This window comes from Primulina tabacum, chromosome 3, assembly GCF_025594145.1.
Source record: "Primulina tabacum isolate GXHZ01 chromosome 3, ASM2559414v2, whole genome shotgun sequence".
Taxonomy (NCBI): Eukaryota; Viridiplantae; Streptophyta; class Magnoliopsida; order Lamiales; family Gesneriaceae; genus Primulina; species Primulina tabacum.
This window is the reverse complement of record NC_134552.1, coordinates 11,153,673-11,176,953: the sequence shown is the minus strand read 5'-3', so window position 1 is coordinate 11,176,953 and position 23,281 is coordinate 11,153,673. Positions and strand designations below refer to the sequence as shown.

At 35.6% G+C, this 23,281-nt stretch overlaps 5 protein-coding genes across 10 annotated transcripts; 2 read left to right on the top strand and 3 right to left on the bottom strand.

Annotated features, from left to right (window-relative positions):
• The first annotated feature begins 517 nt into the window (after positions 1-517).
• LOC142540255 (uncharacterized) lies at positions 518-3,319 on the top strand. Of its 2 annotated transcripts, XM_075646263.1 has the most exons (7): positions 518-661; positions 780-874; positions 1,491-1,579; positions 1,681-1,810; positions 1,933-2,226; positions 2,303-2,404; positions 2,492-3,319. In XM_075646263.1, the coding sequence occupies exons 3-7, from the start codon at positions 1,506-1,508 to the stop codon at positions 3,170-3,172; spliced, it is 1,281 nt and encodes a 426-aa protein (XP_075502378.1). In that variant the 5' UTR covers positions 518-661; positions 780-874; positions 1,491-1,505; the 3' UTR covers positions 3,173-3,319. The 2 variants fall into 2 exon arrangements, with proteins under 2 accessions (XP_075502378.1, XP_075502379.1); XM_075646264.1 differs by lacking the exon at positions 780-874.
• Positions 3,320-4,452: 1,133 nt separating this feature from the next.
• Positions 4,453-6,720, bottom strand: LOC142540254 (putative L-type lectin-domain containing receptor kinase VI.1). The gene has a single exon (XM_075646262.1). The coding sequence runs from the start codon at positions 6,538-6,540 to the stop codon at positions 4,504-4,506; it is 2,037 nt and encodes a 678-aa protein (XP_075502377.1). The 5' UTR covers positions 6,541-6,720; the 3' UTR covers positions 4,453-4,503.
• A 1,648-nt stretch (positions 6,721-8,368) lies between these two features.
• LOC142538404 (protein NODULATION SIGNALING PATHWAY 2-like) lies at positions 8,369-9,853 on the bottom strand. The gene has a single exon (XM_075643726.1). The coding sequence runs from the start codon at positions 9,851-9,853 to the stop codon at positions 8,369-8,371; it is 1,485 nt and encodes a 494-aa protein (XP_075499841.1).
• A 4,013-nt stretch (positions 9,854-13,866) lies between these two features.
• On the top strand, positions 13,867-15,318 carry LOC142538403 (protein NODULATION SIGNALING PATHWAY 2-like). The gene has a single exon (XM_075643725.1). It carries the CDS (start codon positions 13,867-13,869, stop codon positions 15,316-15,318), a length of 1,452 nt encoding a protein of 483 aa, XP_075499840.1.
• A 428-nt stretch (positions 15,319-15,746) lies between these two features.
• On the bottom strand, positions 15,747-21,410 carry LOC142540253 (ubiquitin-activating enzyme E1 1-like). 5 transcript variants are annotated; one of them, XM_075646258.1, is made up of 7 exons: positions 21,274-21,410; positions 20,738-21,069; positions 20,115-20,332; positions 18,770-19,564; positions 17,581-18,449; positions 17,063-17,495; positions 15,747-16,574 (listed from the first exon to the last, which is right to left on the bottom strand). In XM_075646258.1, the coding sequence occupies exons 2-7, from the start codon at positions 21,054-21,056 to the stop codon at positions 15,978-15,980; spliced, it is 3,231 nt and encodes a 1,076-aa protein (XP_075502373.1). In that variant the 5' UTR covers positions 21,057-21,069; positions 21,274-21,410; the 3' UTR covers positions 15,747-15,977. The 5 variants fall into 5 exon arrangements, with proteins under 5 accessions (XP_075502373.1, XP_075502374.1, XP_075502375.1 ...); XM_075646259.1 differs by having other exon boundaries at positions 21,178-21,296; XM_075646260.1 differs by lacking the exon at positions 21,274-21,410 and adding an exon at positions 21,232-21,255.
• Between the last annotated feature and the right edge of the window lie 1,871 nt (positions 21,411-23,281).

The window sequence follows — 23,281 nt, the reverse complement described above, 5'->3', positions numbered from 1 at the left end:
AAATTTTTTTTCATGGTTAAATAAGATTATTGATCATCATCACTATCATTATCAGTAATCGAGTGTTTCTTATAGAGAATATCTTCTGGTTTTTTCTTAGAATTTTGGCTTTACCAAACAGTTCATTTTTTATAATTCTTCATAATTTAATAAAACACAACAAAATGTAAATTAATAATCCTTATTAAATATCAAAATTTAAATATTTAATCATAATCACATGTAAAATGCCATCAATTTGGTTTCTTTAGACAAATTTTGCCTAAATTGTGCAATAATATATGAAGTAAAATAATGTAATTAATAGTTTAGAAGAGTTAAGTATTCATCATAGTTTAATGGGGAAATTGAAATTAATTCTTCTTATGATTAATTTAAAGAATTCCATATTTTAGTCATGCGACTAAAACAAAAGTTAAGAAATTTGGGCTGGTGGAAGCCCAACAAAATTGGGCCCTTTGTCCCATTAAATGGACACCGACTATAAAAACGAGTGTTCACTCTAGGGTCTTTGGAATTGCGTACTGTCATCGCTCGGAATCGGATGTTCACTCTAGGGTTTTTGGAATTGCGTACTGTCATCGCTCGGAATCGGATTGCAATATTCGTCGGGGAGGCGTTCTGATTTCACAACCAATTCTCTTTCGCCATTAGAGCCAAGGTAGAAGTTTTTTTTTTTTAAAAAAAATCGTCGTCTCATGATTCCAGGCATAACTTGGTAATAATTTTATCTGTTTTTCAATTTTCTATTTCGTGTCATGTGTGGTGATCTGTAACAGTGGAAGAAGAAGCGTATGAGAAGGTTGAAGAGGAAGCGCCGAAAGATGAGACATAGATCTAAGTAGTGCATTTCTTTTATTTCTAACCCAGTGATGTATGTAACAAAATTTTGTTTTACGGTTGATTATTTCCCTTTTGTTCTGTTCTGATCGAGTTTGATTATAATTTCTAGAATTTGGTTAGCTCTATGTGATAGAAGGATTACTATCAAGTTCCCCCGACCATTTCCACCCGCACGACCGACAAGACAGAACTAGTTTAGGTGGATTTCTTGTATACCTTGCTGGTTCGATTTCACAGTGTCAGAAATCCGAGAAACTCGAAAGTATAGACCTCAGTGTTATTGATCTTAAAGATTCACCATCTTCCAACCGTTTTTAAGGCCTGGACAATCTTGTATACAAATTATTCGGGGTTTATACATTTGGTGGGATCATTCCTCAGTCTCTCTTTGGCCTTCATTGCAAAATCTTTGGATGAGTGATGACCAACTTAGTTTCCAAGTGAAGTGGTTCTCCCCTTGATGTTCCTATTCTGGAACAAGAAGAAACATACACTACAAAAAAATTTCGGTGTTAAAAACCGTCGCCTTATTTTTTTTAGGATAATATGGATAACGATAGGGTTGAGTTTATTTATGATTGAATTGTAATTTGGATAAAATATATTTTATTTTGTGCACATAATTAATGAATCGTTTGCATACATAGATTTTGTACGTATATATGGCAGAGCAACAACAGCAACAGGGATCACCTCCGGATGATGGTCGTACTCCGATATGGGTCGCAGATGGCATGTAAGTTATAAAATTATTATTTTTGTTTATTTAGTCTCATTTTTTGGTAAAATAAATTTGTATAATTGGCGTCGCTAATTTTAAAAAAATTTCGATAACAGATTTCAGCCGGATCACAATAAGGTTATACGGTTCATTACTGCTCAGTTTTCGTTACAGACATGCGATGAAGGTTATTCATGGAAGCGTGTCACTGAAGACCAGCGACAGTGGTATTGGGAAGGGTTCATTGTAAGTTTTGATATATAGATTTTTATTGTAATTGCTTAACATTTTGATTTATGGTTTTAAAATTAATTTTACGTCATAGTAACAATAAATCTCATTACTGTTGTCTTGCATTTTATTGACAGAAAAAATATAGATGGCCAAATCATCTCGACGATACCATCAAACGGCTATGGTACAAGAACATAGCTACACTGTATCGTCGCACTATTCACTCGTGGAGGCGTGCTGATCGTCATCCGCAAACAGTCAGCAACGAACGTTGGGCTTCATGGATGTTGGCATGGAGTGACGAGAGGTGGTTGGCTAGCGCAGCCAAAAACAAGGATAACAGGAATAGCGAGCCAGCAGGACCTGGGACTGGCACTACAAAGCACATTGCTGGCTCGAAGACTTACAGTGGACATTGCCAGAAATTGGTAAGTATGTTAATATTTCATTATTAAACATTGTGATTATTATTAAAATATATGATTTTACCGTCTCATAATGCAGCGAGAACAACATCATAGAGATCCGACGTCGTGGGAGTTATATGTTCACACACACCGACACGACGACGGATCGTTTGTCGACGAGCGTTCACGGCTTGTTGATGTAAGTATTATGTTTAATTATAGTTATATCATTTTAAAATATGTTGGAAAATATTGTTTTTATATAACTTTATTTTTTTAAAAACAGCAAGCCATGCAGGCTTACATGCACGAGTCGTTGACACCTCTCGACGATGGGACGATTCCTAGTCCGCCTACTTCGGGAGAGGTGAACAGCATGTTCAACATGGTCGTCGGTGGACCGAAAAAGGGACGAATGTATGGCTGTGGTTCCATGGCCTCCACGATCTATCCGGATGAGATGGCTCAACGTCCACGTGGAGGTTCGAGGAGTTCCAGCAGAGGATCGCAGGATACAGAGAAGATGCGAGCAGAGTGGGAGGCACAAAAAAGCATTAATGAGCATCTCCGTATCGACCTGCAGGCGACACAGAGCACTTTGGAGGCGACCCAACAGGAGAATGCGTCGTTGAAGGATAGGATGACGAGTCTGGAGGACCAGGTCCGTCGACTCATAGCTGGAGTACCACAGCCACAACCACAACCACAACCACATACATCTCAACGATTTCTGTATGGTCGAGGCTCATCTAGCAGAGGACGCGCTTTATCAGGGTCATCATATTTTGATGACCCATCATCGCATAATCGACGTTGGGGCAAGGTCCTGAGGTACTCGCCTGAGTACATTCCACCGTCACAAGACTCAGGTCACGACGATGATGATGGCGATAGTGACAATGCACACGACGACGATGATGGCGATGGTGACAATGCGCACGACAATGATGAAAATCAGTCTCCTTAGTTTTTTATTTTATCTACGCCTGTATTTATTGAAACTTATGAACGATTTGTTTTTTCAGTTTTATGACATTATTTAATTTTGTTGTTCGTTTATTTTATCGCAAAGTTTAATCGTTTCATAGATTATTTACAAATTTGAAATTCATTAGTTTAGATGATTTGAGGAGATTATTTTATAACATGAACAAATAATTATAAAACTAATTTTTTATATTAAATTATAAAACTTTTTTTATAAAAAAAATTAGCTACAGTTAGCGACATTTTTTAGTTAAGTTACAAACTGTCGCTAATTAGCAATGATTTTCGACTAAACAGTGACGGTTTTCGACTAAATCGTCGTTAATTAATCGTCGCTGATCTACTCAAAATCGTCGCTAATTAGCGAAGATTTTTTGAAAAATCATCACAATATGATGGCGTTGTCGACTTTATGGACGGTTTTAAGTTCCGTCGTTAAAACCATTGCTAATTTGACATGCGACACTTAATAAGAAAATTTTTTTGTAGTGATATTCTGAAAAAAGCATCGCACCATAAAACTGAACTCCTTAGCTCTCAAATTATTGCAAGAAAATTTCAAATACCCCCAGCATCAACACGGGGGTGCCCTTTTCTTGCGATCAAATACCCGCCAACAACGGAAACACGTATCAGACACCACAAACTCCTCCGCCTTCCAGCCGGTGGCAGCCATTGGCCATTGAAGAAGGAGCCCCTGCAGATATCCCACTCCCTAACTGTGTTGTTGATGGCTTTTGCGGTAACGTCGAAGCAGTCGACATATTTTCATTAGCCGAAACAATGGAAGGCTTAGCGGAAAATGGCGATACATGTTCTTCTGAAGAGCCTGATGACTCTAACCAGTCCTCCAGATTTCATAATTCAAAGGTTTCTTCCACATGCCCAAGCCCTAGCTGCTGCATCTCTAGCACAAAAGAAACTGATGTTTTCTTCTCCACCGAGTTCTAACGCTAGTTTTTCTTGACCAGTTGGTGCTAGCAACTTAAAAGGCTGCAGCTTTCATAGTTTATACCGATCGCTGGTGGAGCCCAAGGGGGCCGGACCCCGCTCCTGGAGCTTGCAAAAGTGATAGCACTAAGGAATCAACCAACAGACCAAAAATTGTTGAATTTTTATAGCATATTTTAGAACATGTAAACTTTTCCTCCTAACATATTTTTAATACATGTTAACTTTTCCTCCTAACATAATTTAGGTATCGCATGATACACAGCGAAAATTAACGTAAAAGAAGATTATTTAAAAGTTTATGGAATTTATAAGACTTGTTAATACATCTTTTTTATGTTACAAGCTATTAATTAATCTTCACCTACCCGTGTTTAAAGAGCTTGAAGACATTTCCCCTTCAGAAAATGAGTTATGTACTGCATTGGTGATAATACTATCACTTAACCCTAAAGCCAATAATCTTGATGTAATTTCTTCACTTCTCCTCGAACCAACTGAGCTTAATTGATCCAATAGTGGCAGCAATTCTTCTCTATTAAGATACTTCATTACTTGCCTCATATTAGGCCTTTTTTCTTCCTTTGGGTGAGAGCACAAAAGGCCGAGTCCCAACACTATTTCCATCTCTTCAACTACGTAATCTGACTTCAAATTGACATCAACTGCATCAAATATGCTGTTTACTTGCATACACTCTACCACCCAGTCCGCCAATATGACGTCGCGGTCCATCTCAAAAACTATAGGTGCCCTCCCACATGCCAACTCTAGGAGCAAAATCCCAAATGCAAAAATATCTGTTCTTGTTGAGGCCTTGCCAGTTCGAGTCAGTTCTGGTGCGATGTAACCTATCGTTCCCACCACATTTGTCGTGTGAGAGATTTTCCCGTGGTCGTAAAATCTAGCTAGTCCAAAATCTCCTAGTCTCGGATTCATATTACCATCTATTAGAATGTTACTCGACTTCACATCCCGGTGTATGACGATTTTTTCCCACTCCTCATGTAGGTACAACAACCCAGATGCAATTCCTTTGATGATATTAAATCTTTTCTCCCAATCCAAAAAATTGGTGCTGACATTTTCGGATTTGTACAGTAAGGAATCGAGACTTCCATTTGGGACATAGTCGTAAACTAGGAGGAGATCCTTTTTGTGCTTACACCATCCCTGAAGATTCACCAGATTCTTGTGCCTTAATCTTCCAAGACTCTCAATTTCTGCAGCAAATTCCCTTATCCCCTGAATGGAATTGTTAGACATGATCTTTTTTACTGCAATTTCAGTCCCATTTGTTGGTAAAACACCTCTGTACACAGCTCCAAATCCTCCAATTCCAATCATTTCACTTTCTTTAAACCCTTTCGTTGCCTTGTAAAGATCCCAGTACCGGAATCTACGAGGGCAATCCAATTCCCAGTCCTCCAAATGTTCAAACTTCATCATTCTCCTATACAAAAATATGCTTCCCAAAACCATTAGCAAGAATAGAAGCAGCACAGAGAAGGTTACAATAAGTACTTTTCTCGCCTTAGCATTATTTCTAGGGGATTTTTCAATAGGCTTGACAGGAAGCCCATCAAGATTCAGTGGATCAGCCATCCCATTAAGCTTGAAGCTCCATCCCAGGATATAGTGTGAGCTAACTTTTTCTCCAGTGGCTGCCGAAAATCCAGCATACATGGAAGATCTTAAATAGTTGGACAAATCAAGGTTTTCAGACATCAAAGGTGTGGCTGGCTTAGGATTAAGCAATGGAGAAAGTGTGACATTCAAAATTTTTCTGTGACCATCATACTCGATCCAAGCCTGGATTGGCGTTCCACTCTCCATGATAATCTCTTTGTTCTCTCTTGTTCCATTAAAAGCAAACGTCGCCGAATCAGTAGCCATGGATTTCATCCCATTCACATTAATCCCAACATGGTTCCCTTCAGTATCCGAGTTTTCTTCATGCCCATTCATCGTGTCGAATTCCACAAGAAAAACATGGTTTGATGGGCTCCCATCATTCCTCGAGTTGAAAATTCCCAGGTAATGACCTGGCTCTGGATCCGGAAATCTTGGCGATGGAGCTAGAACGAAGGCTAAACCAAACCCACCTCTGTTTGCAGAAGAAGGGATGATTTGAAACACAAAATACGTGGAGAATGAAGAAGCATTAGGACTGTTATTGAAAATGGGAATTGGAGTGGGATAAAATGCATGGCCTATTACATTTCGTTTATTTTCTGTAAGTCTTAGAGCTCCATTTGGTTCAATGAGACTTGATCCATCTTGAAGAAGAGATGAACTGTTGAATCCATTGTACGTGAAGTTCAAAGACTGAGAAATGAAGAAAAAGTTGAACAAAACGAAAAGTATTATTATCAAGAAACTGAAAGATGGAGCCATTGAAGATGTGATTTTTGGAGAATTGAAGCCAAGAAATTTAACTAATATAGATTGAAGAAAACATGTGTGGACTTTAGAGATTATCGACCCAAAAATATCAAGGTAAAGGGAATGTATGTAAGTAGTTTATTGGTAGCATTTAACTCAGAATTGAATCACGCGAAGTGGTGTTAAAGATTGGGGTATTTTTCCATGATATATGTGCACTGAAGACTATTTCCATCAGTTTTCATATATAGTTGGACTTGGAATACTTAACCACGATCGATTTAGATTTGAAAATATATTTTTATAATTTTTTATTACAAATTACTTTGAAAATTCAGAAACCAAATATTTGATTTTCGAGTTTTTGCTTGAGCTTCACTTCCCAAAGTTCAATATAAAACATCATGTTTACCTCTTTAATAAAATGTAAATAAGCAATTGTATATCTGAACTTGCCTCGATTAGCATTAATTTTTTCTTAGAACTTGATTAAACCAAGTAAGAAGATTACTTTATAAATAAATTGTTTAATTTTGACATAATATATTTAATTAGTTCATCGCAGCGAAAGAAGTGGAATGAGTTTCTTAGATAGAATAAAAAATAAAGTTTTAATCTTACGATTTTCAAACTTAAAAACGAATTTAGTTTGACAAATGAATTGAATTAAATAAACAAAGAAAACTTCAACGTTTGAAGCTAAACTAATTAATGATATCACAAAAAAGTATAATCACTCGGAAACATGAGTTCTACTAGTCCACAAAATACGTGCAGAAACTTCTTCTGCATGACAAAAGTTTACGCGTTTCACCAAAAAACTTGGAAATTTTTGGTTTCAGATCTTTTTTTTATTATTATTAAATGAATGTTTTCATGAAGTAGTTTTGAGATTTTTTTGGGATATAATGCATGTTTGGATTATTTTTTGAGTAGATATATGGATAATGATATATGACGAGGTATTCTAAGTTTTATATTGGTATGTTACAATATATTATAATACTATTTTTTTAAAAAAAAATAGTTAAACAAAAATAACTAATAAATAATTTGGAAAGTATAATATAATGTTTGCTGAAACTATTTTTTGGAATATGCTTAAGGCTTAGCTGATTAATCTGCATGTGGACAAGTTGACTCCAGACAATATATTTAACCACATGGCAAAAACTTGTGTGAGGCGGTCTCACTGAATTGTATTTTGTGAGACGGATCTCTTATTTGGGTCATCAATGAAAAAATATTACTTTTTATGCTAAGAGTATTACTTTTTATTGTAAATATCGGTAGAGTTGACATGTCTCAGAGATAAAGATTCGTAAGACCGTTTTACAAAAGACCTACTCTAGGTACATGATATAGTAATGCAAAAAATTCAAGATTAAAATTTTTTTGTTTATTTAAATATCAACTATTCTACTCGGTCAACTATTTTTAATTGATTGGTTAAAATTTCAAAGTTGAGAGCCAAATTTCAATAAAAAGTTGAATTTTTTTCATGGCTCGATAGATAATTTGATAAGCCGATGATTTTTTTCCGTGTTTCAGAATTACGTTATGATGTGATCAATTTTTTGTGGTCCTTAAACGAGTTTAATTATATGGGTTTACCAATCCCATGGTTCCAACTACTTACAATGGATAAATATGAACGATGACAAAAATCTGCAAAAAATTTGAATCTATATATTTTAAATATTTTTTTCCAAATATAATATCCACAACTTCTCCGAAAAAAAAAGTTTAAATCTAACCAAACATAAATATAATATTTTATCAAATAAGAATAAACCTAGTTTTATTCCATTTTGACCGATTCATTATATATGAAATTTCTTCATCTTTTCCAACAACAAACTCTCACCAATGGAGTCCCTCTCCAATCCATCACCATTTCATTCTTCTTTTCACTCACAAATCTCACCCCATATGGGCTATTACTATCCCCTTGATTCACCATTTCGATGGCCTCAAGTATACATTTCTCACTCAATCTCAATCCCTCCACTCCAAGTGATCCAATTACTTGTTGATCACCACCATATTGCCTGTTCTCCTCCCATTTTCGCTCCAACGTGATCGACGAAAAGTAAGGCTCCGCGAAGAGAGATTCTAATGCAACCCTTGCTTCTCTGAGATGGTATGGGAAACTGAACTCCATCGACTCGAGAAAGGCTCGGAAATGAGTGACATTCGAATCCAAGAATGTTGTATAATCACCACAAGTTGTCATATTGCTATACCATGTATCACCATCACCATAAGTGATGATGCCCTTGTTGAATTTTATGTCACAATTTGTGACATTTTGTAAGAAATTTTCAGCCACTTTAAGAAATTCAAAGACACACTTCTTGCTCTTAATTCTCCCCATATGTGGGAGCCCCACCATGCAATTGAAAACGTACCAAGATTTTCTCCCACAAGATTCTTTCTCTATGTTCTTCATTTTACATTCCAAATCCATGAATCCGACCTCTTCTACTTTCATATCTATGCCACAGGATCTCGCGTGATCGCAAATCCTGATCTTCGTCTCCTCGAAGTTCCATATCGAGTGGGTAAATAATTCGCAATCTTCACCGAATCTCACCGATGTTACTCTCACCTCCTTGCATCGATATTGCTTTATTTCTTCCAAGAACGATGATATTTGAATCCCCTCTCCAATGTCGAAATCGAATACATGTATGATATCCACATCGCTAGGCATGTTTTCGATAATAGCCGAATTTGCCACAAAGTGAGCAAACTTTCCATGCGGGAAAATCTGATAAAATGCTTTGAATGCTGCATAAAAATTACTCATGGACTCTTTAATGAGGTAATCTGATTCATTATCCAGATGTCGAAACATATAATACAAGATACGTTCCACAATCCCTCCAACCGGATTAACTTTCTTTATTATGTGTTCAACAATCACTCTTGACAGCAAAGTTTCTTGATTATCTATGGCTTCTGCATAAGCCACTAGGAGATGAAGAAGGCATAGTTCACTGCCAACTTCCATGCCTTCCAACAATGAAGGTATTTGCATGGATGCCGAGTCCATGGATGCATGACAAACATCCATTGCACGATGATGATCCACATCATCCTTGAAGATTATGTGATCGAATTCGTCAAAATCCATCAGGAAATCTTCTTTTGAATAATTTTCTTGTACTTCATGATCAACAAGTTGAGGAAACTCCATGCACTCATCAGAGAAGATGGACTCAAGATATTGCTGCATTGATGATGAAATTTCGTGGGAGTCCTCCGTTGCGAAAAACGGAGGGGAGAAGGCGTATTCGTCCACACAATGTTCATCTTCCATGAAAAATGGATCAGAAATATTGTTGAAATGTGGCCATAAGGATTGATGAATATCATACAGACTCATCCTCAAAGGGCTTATTAGAGGATACGAAAGAATATCGAAATCTTCAGTTCAAAATCTAAGTTGAAAGATGAATAATTTGACGATACGAAGATGCAAATGTTTTGGTGAAAATATATACACATTACGAGACATAATCAGGATAAGACATTTGGCAGCAGATTCCCATTAAAAGGTACCTTTTTTGGCCTTTTGGTGATTGGACCAACTAGTCCCTTCAAATTTTTGGGGTCATATTTTCTTAACCATAAGTTTGTCACCATAATTTATCAATTTAGTAAGAAAAATAATCATTTCTACTGTCATATATGATTACTGATATAACAAAACAATTAAAATATGATATTTTCGATGTCAGACGATTAAGATTTATATATAATTACCATCGACCGTAACTTTAGATATAAATCACGGAAGCCAAATTTCTAATTCGCCCGCTTTGACCACATTGTTGGTCCGTCATGTATTTGCATGAAGGTAAATTCGACTTTAGTGAGTAAAGAATGCTTTGGATAAGAATTTAAAGATTATGGATGTCTCAATTTTTTTATTTAGCCATGCATTCGTCGGAAGCTCACTTATATTCGGCAATGAAATGAGACAAATCTGTATTCTATAAGGTGTTGTCTGTCAGAAAATTATAATTGTTTTCTTCTTATAATATGGAAAACCTTGAAATTGGTGTTAATTTAGACCTTTTTCATGTCTTAATGACATCAAGAGAAACTAAACCTTAATCTTGCATGTTTAATAATTCGGGCCAGGTCCTTATATTTTAGAGTAGGTCTTTTGTGAGACGGTCTCACAAATCTTTACATGTGAGACGGATCAACCTTACTAATATTCACAATCAAAAGTAATACTCTTAGCATAAAAAGTAATATTTTTTCAGTGATGATCCAAATAAGATATTCGACCCACGAAATTGATCTGTGATACCGTGATACCGTCTCACAAGAGTTTTTGTGTATGTTTTAATACAAATTGATTCACGTTTATAATTTAAGGAAGTTTTTTGCTTAAATTAATGATTTGAGGATCATTTAAGAATGGTAAATTACTAAATTTTCCTTATAAATGGTCTTTTTGAAAGGTCCTACACATCTATTGAAAAGCCAGTTTTTGGAATTGTTTTTTTGGTTTTATTTATTGACTTTCATTTACTCCACTTTTAATATGACCAAGACTAAGAATTTCCCATCAATTGCTTGACACGCACACACACAATCACGCAGTAATTAAAAATTTTAAATATAATTTGACGTACCTCAATTAATAAATAATTCATGACTGATAAAACATAATATACATTAAATTAAAGACATCAAACGTTAATGGAAAAAACAAAGATGTCGTCTTATCAAATTGTGTCACGTCGGAATATGGATTTGGATCGAGTTTAGAAACCAATAATAAGAATATCATTTATAAATATTCGTGAAAATTCTTCTTTACAAAAGTCATTAAATTAGATCATGTCGGAATATGGATTTGGATCGAGTTTAGGAACCAACAATACAAATATCATTGGCAAAAATTTGCGTGAGACGGTCTCATGGATCGTATTTTATAATACAGATCTCTTATTTGGGTCATCCATGAAAAGTATTACTTTTTATTGTGAATATCGGTAAGGTTGACTCGTTTCACAAATAAAGATTCGTGAGATCGTCTCACAAGAGACATACTCAATCTTATTTATAAAAATCCGTGAAATCCTTCCACGTTTTTCATTGTTTATTTACGAAAGAAAGTCGTTAAATGGTTGAAAATATAGAGTTGAGTTAAGACAGAAAAAAAAAAAGTTGGCAAATAAAACAGTGGCGTACAGCAAACTGGATAAAGTAGGTGATAGTCGTTTCAGTAAAATTCAATACCTTGAGGTTAGGAGATACTTATTTCTGGCCTTCACATAAGGATTTTACCACATTATATTTAGAAATTAAAATAAGAACTCGTTTAAATGTCGTTTCTCTCTTATTAATTAAATAATATCATTTTTTTTGTTTTTTCTATTTATTATTAACTTCTTTCTTTCATTCTTTTTTTCTTACCCCGTTTAGTACTTGGATGATTCAAATATGTCATTCCCTGAAAAATATCTGGTGATGAATTAGATTTGGAAGATGAAATGACGTCTATTTGAGAAAGATGTATGAGTTCGAGCTCACGTAAAAAACAAAAAAAATCCGTCATCCACACACTTCCATTTTAGCGTTGTAATAAAAAAAATCATTGAGAATGCAATGGAAAATCTTCTTGCTATTTCATAGAGCTTCCAAAATTTTATTTTTTTATAAAAAATTAATTTAATTTAGTTTTTTACTTTGAAAATTCAATGAAATGGGACAACTAACTCCAGTTCTGTCCTTTGTTAGAGTTGCCAACAATTCCCGGAAGAAGGATGGATAATTTGGCAGATATGAATCAAACTTAGTAAATAATTATATATATTTGGCATTATTGTGTATGATAATTAATAATTCTTAAGTATATTGAGATGCTGTTGATGACAATGAATAAATATCTTCTTCTTATTTATTTATTTATTTATTATTATTATTCATTATCTTAAATGACTAAAGAGCCCTCATTTCATGTAGTAGCAAACAGTAGGAAAATAAAAAGATATTATATTATAATTGATAACTTTAAAGATGATTCTTTTCATTATTTTTTCTAATAATCAACAAGAATAATGATTTTTAAATATGATACTTTTATTTATGTTTAAATATATGATATTTTATAATATAAAGTTTTTGTGTTGCAGGTGATATGAAATCTTGCCGTTAAATTTTAATAGGATTGATATAAATTTTTTATCTTATTACATTGACTATGATATAGTTTTTTTTTTAATATCACATGTTATATAGTTATATAGTATTCTGAAAAATGATAACTGTGTCTATCTAAAGAAAATACGAATATAAAATTTTGATACGACGCTTACCATCGCGCTTATATATACGAGCATCATTTAGATGATACTCACATATTGAATTCTGATGCATAATATATGAGTTAACGTGTCGCCATTGAGGTTTTGACACGTGGACGGCCACATGAGCATGTGGTCATTTATGTTGGACAACATAACATTTTCATATTGAGTTAAAATCTCATCTTATGTAAGTGATATAGGTAGTTTAGATAAGAAATTCTAGTATGAATATTTATTTTTTGATTAAAAAAAATTGAAAGGCAACCACAATAATTAGGAAATGAAGCCGGTATTCATTAGAGTCAAAATTTGTACTTATTCTTGATATTGCATTATTCTATGTATTATGTTTCCCAATCAAGAAACCCATAATTGGACGCAATCAAGGGAATATATTGTTTGGTGACTTGACATACATATATAAATATATTTAATCATGTGGTTATATATTCATATGGAAATTGTCTCTACAGCCAACAAGTCTTCAAGAAGGGACCATGACTTCCCCCCCAAAATTTATAAGGCAAAGGCTAACATCTCAATAAAATTAATATAAAGTTTTGAGATTTTATATATATATAGAAAGATTAGATAATATTTTTGAAAATACATATTATTCAAACAAATTTATTGTCAGAAAAACAATTAATCTATGACATTTTTTTTATGATGATGAAACTCACAACCGATCTGGTTGTTTAATATTAGTGTGATTAATAGACCTCAGCTTATCTCATATTTGAGCATGTCTCTTGTGAGACGGCCTCACGAAGATCGTCTCACACAAGTTTTTGCCCTCATATTTTATATTAAAATTTTTTCTTTATTATTTTATTACATATTTACAGATTAATTTTTGTATATAAGAGGGTACCCGAATGTCCACGCCCAATACTTGATCCTTCGGCAACCAAGAAAGATGATACAGCCAGAAATACTTATGCCCTCTGGGCCGATGTTTAACCTAACATGCTCAAATCAATACATGACTTGCAATCAAGAAATGGACTTTTTTGTTATTGATGATCATGATTTCTCCTCATCATTTGCCTCCCACGAAGAATCCTCTGTGATTTCTTCGAACTCATATGATCAAAACATGTTCCAAGATGAGTTTCTCGATCTTCAAAACCTTTGTGACGAATATCACATCAGCTCATCCATGGAGGGGTTGGAGACTATACCAAGCGCAGAATTCATGGAAATCTGCGAGTGGATAAATGAGACTGAAGATGGGAATTATCGCCCTGCATCCGGGGATCAAGAATTGAGTTCTTGTGTTTCCTTTGAATCTGGTGAGAACTCGGTGGTTGGCATGTCGATGATTTTGCCTGGGATGGAGTTGGAATTGGACGAAGAATTACGCCTCCATCACTTGCTAAGGGCGTACGCAGAGGCTACAGAGAATGGAGAAAAGGATCTCGCAGACGTTCTCGTCAAATCCACAAATGAGAAAAGTAGCGCCATGGGGAGCACCATGGAACGCGTCGCATTCAGTTTGTTCCAGTTCAAAGAAAAGCACTCTGAATACTTGATACTAGAGTCAATCAAGAACTCGATTGAAGCTTTCATGGCGTTGTATCAAGGGCTTCCAACTGGGAGGTTTGCTCATCTAACGGCTAATTCGGCTATCATCGAAGCTATGCCGAGTGATGCGGCAGAAGTACATGTGATAGACTTCGATACTGGAGAAGGGATTCAATGGGCTGCATTAATGGAGTCTTTGAGCCGGAAGAACAAGCCCCTGAAGCTCACATCGGTGAAATTAGGGGGGGAGTGCACCTCGTTTGGGGACTTTGAGGAAACAAAGAAAAGGCTTCTGGATCACGCTAAACAATATAACTGTAAACTTCGAATTGAAGAAAAAAATATGGAGGATGTAGTAAATGAACTAACAAGAATGAAGAAAAGAGGAGAAGGGAGAAAATGGTTGGTTTTCAATTGCATGGTGGGATTGCCCCACATGGCAAGAAGGCGGCCAAGATCTCAAGTCTTGGAATTCCTGAAAGTAGCCAAGGAATTATTATCAAAATTCGCAGGAATTTTGACACTTGGTGATGGTGAAGAAGGGTATGGTTTCAATACTTGTTCAAGCTATCACGCATTCTTTGACAAACTCTTGAGGCATTATCATGCGCTTTTTGAGTTATTGGAGAAGAGTTTCCCGAGTTACCTGGCAGCGGCAAGAACAACCGTAGAAGGTCTTTTTCTTGCACCTTTTATGAGCCCTTTTGATTGGTTTCAAGATTGGGAAGAGATTATAAAGAGCCACGATGTTCAAGAAGGAATGGGGTTGGAGGGCCGGGAGTTGAGCAAAAAGAGCTTGGCCGAAGTTAAGGAGATGGTGAATGAAAGAGAGGGTCCATTTAAAGTCAAAATTGAAGGTTATAGAGAACATGAGATGGTCTTGGAATGGAAGGATACACCATTAGTAAGAGTTTCCACTTGGATGTGAAGACACAAGAAACCGGCAGTGGTGTATCAACGTCCAGCCGTAGGGGTGTTCTGCATAAGTTCGATTCCTTCTATTTTCCCCTTGTACATTGACAGACGGTGTATATTAAAATATCGAAACTTGCGATACAGAGTGGTTATCACCTTATGGTATTTCTGATCAAATACTTCGTGTTCATGATAAAATTCGGAAGAGGTGTATCGGCCTTGGAGAAATTCGGAGAAAACATATACAAAAAATGAAACCTAGAAAGGAAATAGCCTCATTTTGAAGTAATTTAAGTAAAAAGAAAAAAGTGTAATTATCGGAAACCTTGGTTAGCCCTTTCTAACTTAACGTTCACAGTTCCCACTCGAAAAATGCAATCTTCGTGAAACTCTGAATTCCGATAAACTCGTTACACAAAGACTAGTAAGATAGAGCAGTGATAAAGGCCGAAACATATCATAAATCTCACACACAGCAATTTTACATCCAGCGATGAAACACTCACAAACACGAGGACAAGATGCAGCTTGCATTTTGGAAATTGATATGTGTGTTTATCAAACAAAATCATTGTTGTCATTGGAATTGACCAAATCCCAGATTAAGTTTTATAGTGGGTACAGAGTACATTAATATCCACTGTAATCTGAAGGATAATGAGCGAACTCAAACTACCTGAAGTATGTCGAAATTTGAGGGATGTCAACATCATTGTCTTCATCATCCTCACAAGCCACAACAACATCAAAATGACGTCGATATGGAGGCACCTCAGCTTTGGCCACATCCTTCACCAGATGCACCATCTTCCGATCCATGCGCTCCTTGTGCCTCGGAAACATACTATTGAAGAGCAAGCAGCTTCCAAAGGATATACTGTAAGCATTTAGGCCTTTATTCTTGAGCCACTGAAGCAGCTCTCTTAGAGTTGGGTTATCTTTCACGATCCACCTGTCCCAAACTGTCCAGCTCAGGTCTTGATGTTTAATGACTTTGGGAGGGACAGGTTCAGCCATGGAAAATAAAGGAAGCGCGAGATTTGCAAATGTGTTGCGGTAGTCTTCAACTTTATGATGCCCATCAAGAACCTTGTACAACTCCAGGCAAACAAGACCTGTGGCCATTGCAGTGGAGGTTGCAATTGCAGGAATAATTCTACCAGCGATAAATTTGGCTTTTAGTTTATCGACTTCAGGAATGCTATAGTTTCTTGCCCTCATATTGGCAAGACCAGCTATCAGGTCCATATGATAGTTGGTGTCATCGTCCTGCAGATCAGAAGAATTCAACGAGGCATACAAGATTTAAGTTAACATATTTCCTGATGCTAAGAAAAGAAAACCTCCAGGTTCTACAACGACAACGTACTGTTAAGCAGTTGAAATATGTGATAACCAGTAAGACCAACAATTATGGAGTACATGGGTTTGAGATGATTCATAATTGCTCGAGAGAAAAAATTAGAGGCAGATTTAGTTTTGATTAATGTTCAAGACAATATATATTAATCCAAAAATAGATACGTAACATCCACTTTCTGACAAGACTTATTTCTTAACAATTGTGATATTGTTTTCACGGCCTTTACTTCAAAATTGACAAAAACTATCTTATGGATATTCTTAAATATTTTATGAAAATGATGGTTTCAGACAACTAGTTAAATCAAATAATTCCACCAAATCTGACCCCTCCCCCTTCATTCTATTGGGCAGTTGCATATGCACAAAGAACAAAAAGCAAAAAAAGAATTGACCTTTTCAAACTGAATTGGATTCATTTTATAGCCTGGAGCCAATTTTTTTCGGCACATTTCAAGCTTCAGGATCAACTCATCAATGATAACAGCATCATCCACAGATGCTGTTGAAAGACTGGTAGCTTTCTCATCTGTCACAATTTTCACATCTTTCCTCGGTAAGAAGTCAGGGACAATCACTTTGTCAACAGCATCAGCCAATTTTTCAGGTGACTCCACGAAGTCCGGAATTGGTATGCCAAAAACTACTGCTCTTAATATTGCTCCAGCCAAGACAAACTGAAGATGGCTCAAATCATCAGTGGAAAACTGGAGCGCTCGCGGAAATCGCTTTGGTGCAGACCAGAATGGAGCTCCACTACTAGTAGCAGCATCTTCAGGGAATGTGTATGTCAGCTGCTTCACCCGGTTTACAAAGTAATCCTCAAACCTGATTACACCATCAGCATAAAATTAGGAGCTTCTGGAATAAATTTTATCAGAGAAAACAACAAAAAAAGAACGAGAAGTTATACTTCAAGCGAGTCCAAGTAATGCAGTCCTGGAATGTGTCACATCTGTCCCTGTCAAGGCATTCAAGAACTCGTTCTAAAGTGTCTCGGGCCTGAGCATCACCAGCATTTTTCATTGCGGATGTATACTCACTTGGATTACTTAGATATGCATTAACCTCAGTCGGCGTCTTCTCGAGCAAGCCCTCAAATTCAGACCTAGCCCATGTCAAACAGTGGTCAATGTTGTGTGGAAACGAATGCACGGTGCACATAGGGGCCTGTTTTTCTGGTGGATCCCTTGATGCACCATAGTTTTCAGTAAGGTGTGGAATTACCATCTGGGTGTTGCACTTGGCACCCAAGGTTCCTGACTCGAGAAGAGGTTTTTGGAAGTACAAACACCTCTGATCAATGTAAAGCCTGGCATTTACATTATCTAAAGCATTGATGACAACACTCAAGTTCTCCCAGAATGTGTCATCAAACACATTTTCAGTCTCAGGGCTAGCACGATTTTGTAGAGCTTCAACATGAAGACGAGGGTTGATCAGAGAGGCGGCAGAGGCAGCAACTGTTGACTTTGCTTGACCAATGTTCCAATCACGGAAAAGAAACTGCCTGCTAAGGTTGCTCTTCTCTATAACATCATCATCAGTAATAGTTAGTTTTCCTTGATCGCCACAACAGACTCCCATCAAAGCTACATTTTTCAAAAATTCACAGCCCAGTGCACCAGACCCCACGATGAAAATTTTGGCATCCTCCAGTTTCTTCTGTAGCTTAGAGCCAAATACAGAGATTTGAGCATCGTAGCGACAATTCAAGGGTTTTACGTCATTTGGATCCAAGGGTTCCGATGGAAGAGATTCAACAGAGTCAAAATAGAAGAACTGTTGACCAAACAAATCAGTATGAATCAATATTCAAGAGAAGGTCAATATTGTATATGTATTATGCATGATCCTAGTTTAAAGAACTTTTAAGTTGCAAGCGTATTTCATGTTCTAAAAAATAGTAATTGATTATCTTTCCTTTACAAAATTATAGTATGCATTATGCATGTTCCTCGTTTAAATGACTTTAAGATGCGATTGTTTTTCATGTTCTAAAAAATAGTAATCAATTATCTTTCCTTTACAAAATTGTAGCATGCATTATGCATGATCCTCATTTAAAGAACTTTAAGTTGCAAGTGAATTTCAAGACTAACCTGAAAAAGTGGATGGAACTTCCCCGAGCAAGCCTTCACAACTTCCTGACCAACAATACCACCAAACATGGCAGCCATAGGGTTTAACACGGCCCTGGCACCAAAAGCAAAGTTTCTAAGAAGCTTTTGGTCAATCTCTTCCAACCTACCATCAGACTGGCCATTATTAATATCAGTAACTAAAGCTATTAATTTCTGGGCATCTTGCTCAGATCCAGCATTAGGGAAACGCCCAAACTCAACTATGAACTTGTCCAGAGCTTGAAAAGCCAAGTGAAGAAGAGGTGGCCGGTCATATTTGGAAAAGTCGCTCAGAAGGTAATCACCAGGATCCTTGAGTGCCTGTCTCAATGGCTTGAAATTCAACACTTTCGGTGCCTTTACTTGTGTGACAATTCCACCTCTCTGATAAGCAGAATAATCAGTAGTGTCCTCTTCAATGATGAAAGAGTAAGGCCTAGCATTTTTAACTTTTCTTGGTTTTCCATCATTCAATTCTGCCATCCCTCGCACTTCAGAAAATACAACTAAATCTCCATCCTGAAATTCAAGCCTCTCGTCATCGACACAAGCCACGAGGGCTGGATTGTCATTGCTAATGGAGGCAATAATGCCTGTGTGTGGGTCCTCACCATCGACATCAAAAACCGTAAATTCAGGACCAAAGTCACAAAATACACTTCCAAAAAGACCTCGAACTTCAGATTTGATAAAAGCAATTGGAGGGTGCTGCTTGTGGCAATAATCATCAAATTCAATAGCCTTCTCTAAGCTTAAATTTGTAAACACAACAGCCTGGATAGCATAAATAGATTAGTAAGATCACTAAACAGATCTATAAAGTACAAGTCATGATTGAGATCTTCATTGTAGCCTAAACAGTACACATAAGCTTAGCATGTTGTTGTACAAAACATAACCAGATGTTACATGTAAAACCTATATAGAACTCTGTCGACTACATTGTAACTTGTAAGGTATCAATACGATATACCCTATTTGCTTCTGACTTTGGGGGAAATCACACCCAATTATCAGAGTTTCTTCCTGTGCGGATGATTGACATACACCTGCAAGAGGGCAGCTGAGGAGGGACACAGAGAGAAACAAACAGCTTGATCACACAAGATTCTGGAAGAACAATCAGATGCTGAAGACTCAAGCAGAGAACCGTGTGAATTAATACTACATTGCTGAATTATTCAAACACAAATGTAAAGCTACTTCATGGATTTGACGATAATAAAGCAATCAACTGATAAAAATTGTTAAATAAACAAGAAGCAAATTGAACAAAAACATCCAACAAAGATTTCGCAGGAGAAGGAAATTTTAACTAATGCACCTGAAAATCAGAAAGTTTCTCTTTATTTAACTCGGTAGTTAGTGTAGAAATGATGACAGAATTGTTGAGTTCCTGTAGTTTGGGGACAGCGGCGAGAGCCCTGTTCTTTCCCAAATCTTCTTCTGAGAAGATAAAACTGCTAGACAAATCCCACAACTCCACAGAACCCTCATCATGTAGAGTAACCGATTTAACACCGGCAAGGACAAGGTTTTTCGCTGCAAACAAACAAAAGATCAGAAACATTCATCAAAACGACATGAACCAGAACTCAAAACACAAATTTCAAAGTTACGTCAGATTGCAAAAATACATATATAATTAGAGATCAAAAAACCACAATGTTATGGAACGATGATCGAGTTAACATGTATATAAAGCCATAATATATGCAAGGAAACTTAACATGTAAACTAACAGTTCAACACCAATCAGGCAAGGATTCAAGTAAATTTAGAGGTTTGCCGTAATCATTCCGTATTACAAGCAAATTGCGCAAACATTCAATGGCACAAACATACACGTATTTCATAACACTATAAGCGATATATGCAACAGATTGGCATGGTGTAAACAGATTTGCAACTATCCAAAGTACACGCAGTGTCGCAGATCGCTCCTACCTATTTCAGAGCCAAGGCCTTGCACTCCAGAAATCAGAATGTTTGATGCGAACAATCGGCGCATGGTCTCGCGTCCGTACACAGCGAGCTGACGACTATGCAGATCCTCGTCGATCTCCAGCGGCTGACCATCGCTCATCGGCGACTTCTCGCTGGTGGCGCGGTTACTCCCATTGGAACTTCCTCTATCCATGTTAATAGAATAGGTAACGGCTTTTCCAGACGCAGCGGATGCGAGCCCGCGTTGCTTCTTCAGGGAAGAGGACTCGGAATCAACTCCTAGCGCCGCTGTAGTTGTGGTTCTCTTCACCGGAAGCATAAAGTCCAGTGAACTGTTGGAATTCACCATATTTCGATTAGAAAAAATCAAATCAATCGAGAGCAAAGACCGAAATCGAAATCAAAATTAAAACAAAAACAAAAGCGAAATTGTATCGAACGTTTCTTGGAATGTATACAGGAAAAAGGAGCTCAAGAAATTGTCCCTGCAGTACCTGCAAGAGGAAAGAATAAAAAGTGAGAGAGAGCGCGCTTACCAAAAAGGAAGGGCGAGTTTGCGTGTGAGGGAATTGATGGGTTAGGGTTTGGGGGCATAGAATGGAAATGACCGGGTAAGATTGTGGTGGGTGAAATTACTGCCGTCGATTTTGGTTGAATAAGTAGAGTCGTCCATCCCACTTTTGAGCGGGTTGGATTGAAATTTTTCGACCTATTAAGAAACGGACTTAGACGAGTCAACTCGTGCGAGTCACGGGATGAGTTATGATTATATGTGTATTTTTAACTAAAATGAATTTTTTTACATTAATTATTTTGTATAAAATATAGACATGTTATATATTTTAATAAATATTTATTTATTTATGAAATTTTTAATTAATTATAATGATTTTTTGTTTTACTTTATTTATTTTTATTATTTGTGAACTATCGATAGATTGGCTCGCCTAACCAGTAACCTCCCTTGGTTTGGGCTGGGTAAGGGATATTCGTCCAGCCTCATCGTGAGTTAACCTATTTGCCAGTATAACTGAAGAAGTTGAGTCTCGGAGATTTTTGGTTTGGAATAAAAGTTAGACATGATCACACTTTGAAACCATATCTTATGAGGTCGAGTTTTTGGGATTAGCTCACCCCACAATTTAAAATATCTCGACTTTTAACCGTAATTTTTTTTATGTCTCATGATCGTCGGTTATGGTTATGGTTATGGTTCACCGTCGGTCATGCGTAAGATCTTATAAATAATAAGAAAATGTTTTTGTTACATAGAACAAGTTTCCGCTAAAAAATTCATGTTAAAAAAACTAAAGTAAATTAATGTTATATTTAATAATGTTCCAATTTCCAATATCATTGATTAATTAATTTTGTAAAAAATAATAATATTTCTCATATATTTTTTTATATGTATTGACTTTGAAATTATATTAAACAAAAATATATTAATATATTTATATATATAATTAAAGTAATAATTTACATTATAAGATGAGAATGCGAATATTTATTATTTCACTGAAGACAAATTTATTCGATCGACTTAAATATACAATGACACACATAAAATTTACGAACTATACAAGTATTTACAATTCTTCTCCATAATACAATAAATTCAATAAACAAAATAATTATTTTAAAATAAAAATTTATCTTAAAATTCGATACTATGTATTCTTTACAAAAAAAATTAAGAAATTATCTTAAAATTCGATACTATGTATTTTAAAGAAAAAATACTAACTTTATAATAACGTGTTTGTAACATATTTACGAAAAATTATCAACGAATAAATTTTTTTTTAACTAACTTAATTTGAATAAGTCTCATATGAGATGATATTACAGATTTATATTCGTCCGACAAATTGACTCTATCCATACATTGAGTGAAAAATAATAATTTTAATATACAACAATATTTTTTCATGTGTGGGGTCGGTTAGAAGATTCATCTCACAAGTTGACATATGAGACGGTAATAATTTTCGTGAATTAGTTTTAATATTTTCTTATATTTAATGTACAATTTAGTTTTAATATTTTCTTATATTTAATAAAAAAATTGTATAAAAGACAATATATGTTTATGCCAATATTTTTAAAAAATCATTTAAGGACATATTAGAAATTTTAGAGTAAATAAAGAAATATGAAGTACATTTTTCAAAAAGTGGGATGTAAATAATATTCCTTTAAATATTTACATTGATAGTATGTATTCATTTAATTTCGGTAACATTTTTTGGAATTTTGTGTTACTTTTATATATTTAATTCACCATATTCTCTAAATATTAAAAAAATAAAATATTTATATAATATTACACTTGTCGACTTTTAGTGAAAAATGTTTTCGTGATTTTTTTTTATATTTTTTTTACCAACAAAATATATCCATTTTATTAAGAAAATCAATGTTCACATATACAAATTAACCAACCATGATGGGAAATCCTCATTCACCCAACAAAATGGCGAGGGAGAAGAAATAACAAATTATGCTAGAGAATGCGCTATGATATTAGCAGAGCATCTCATG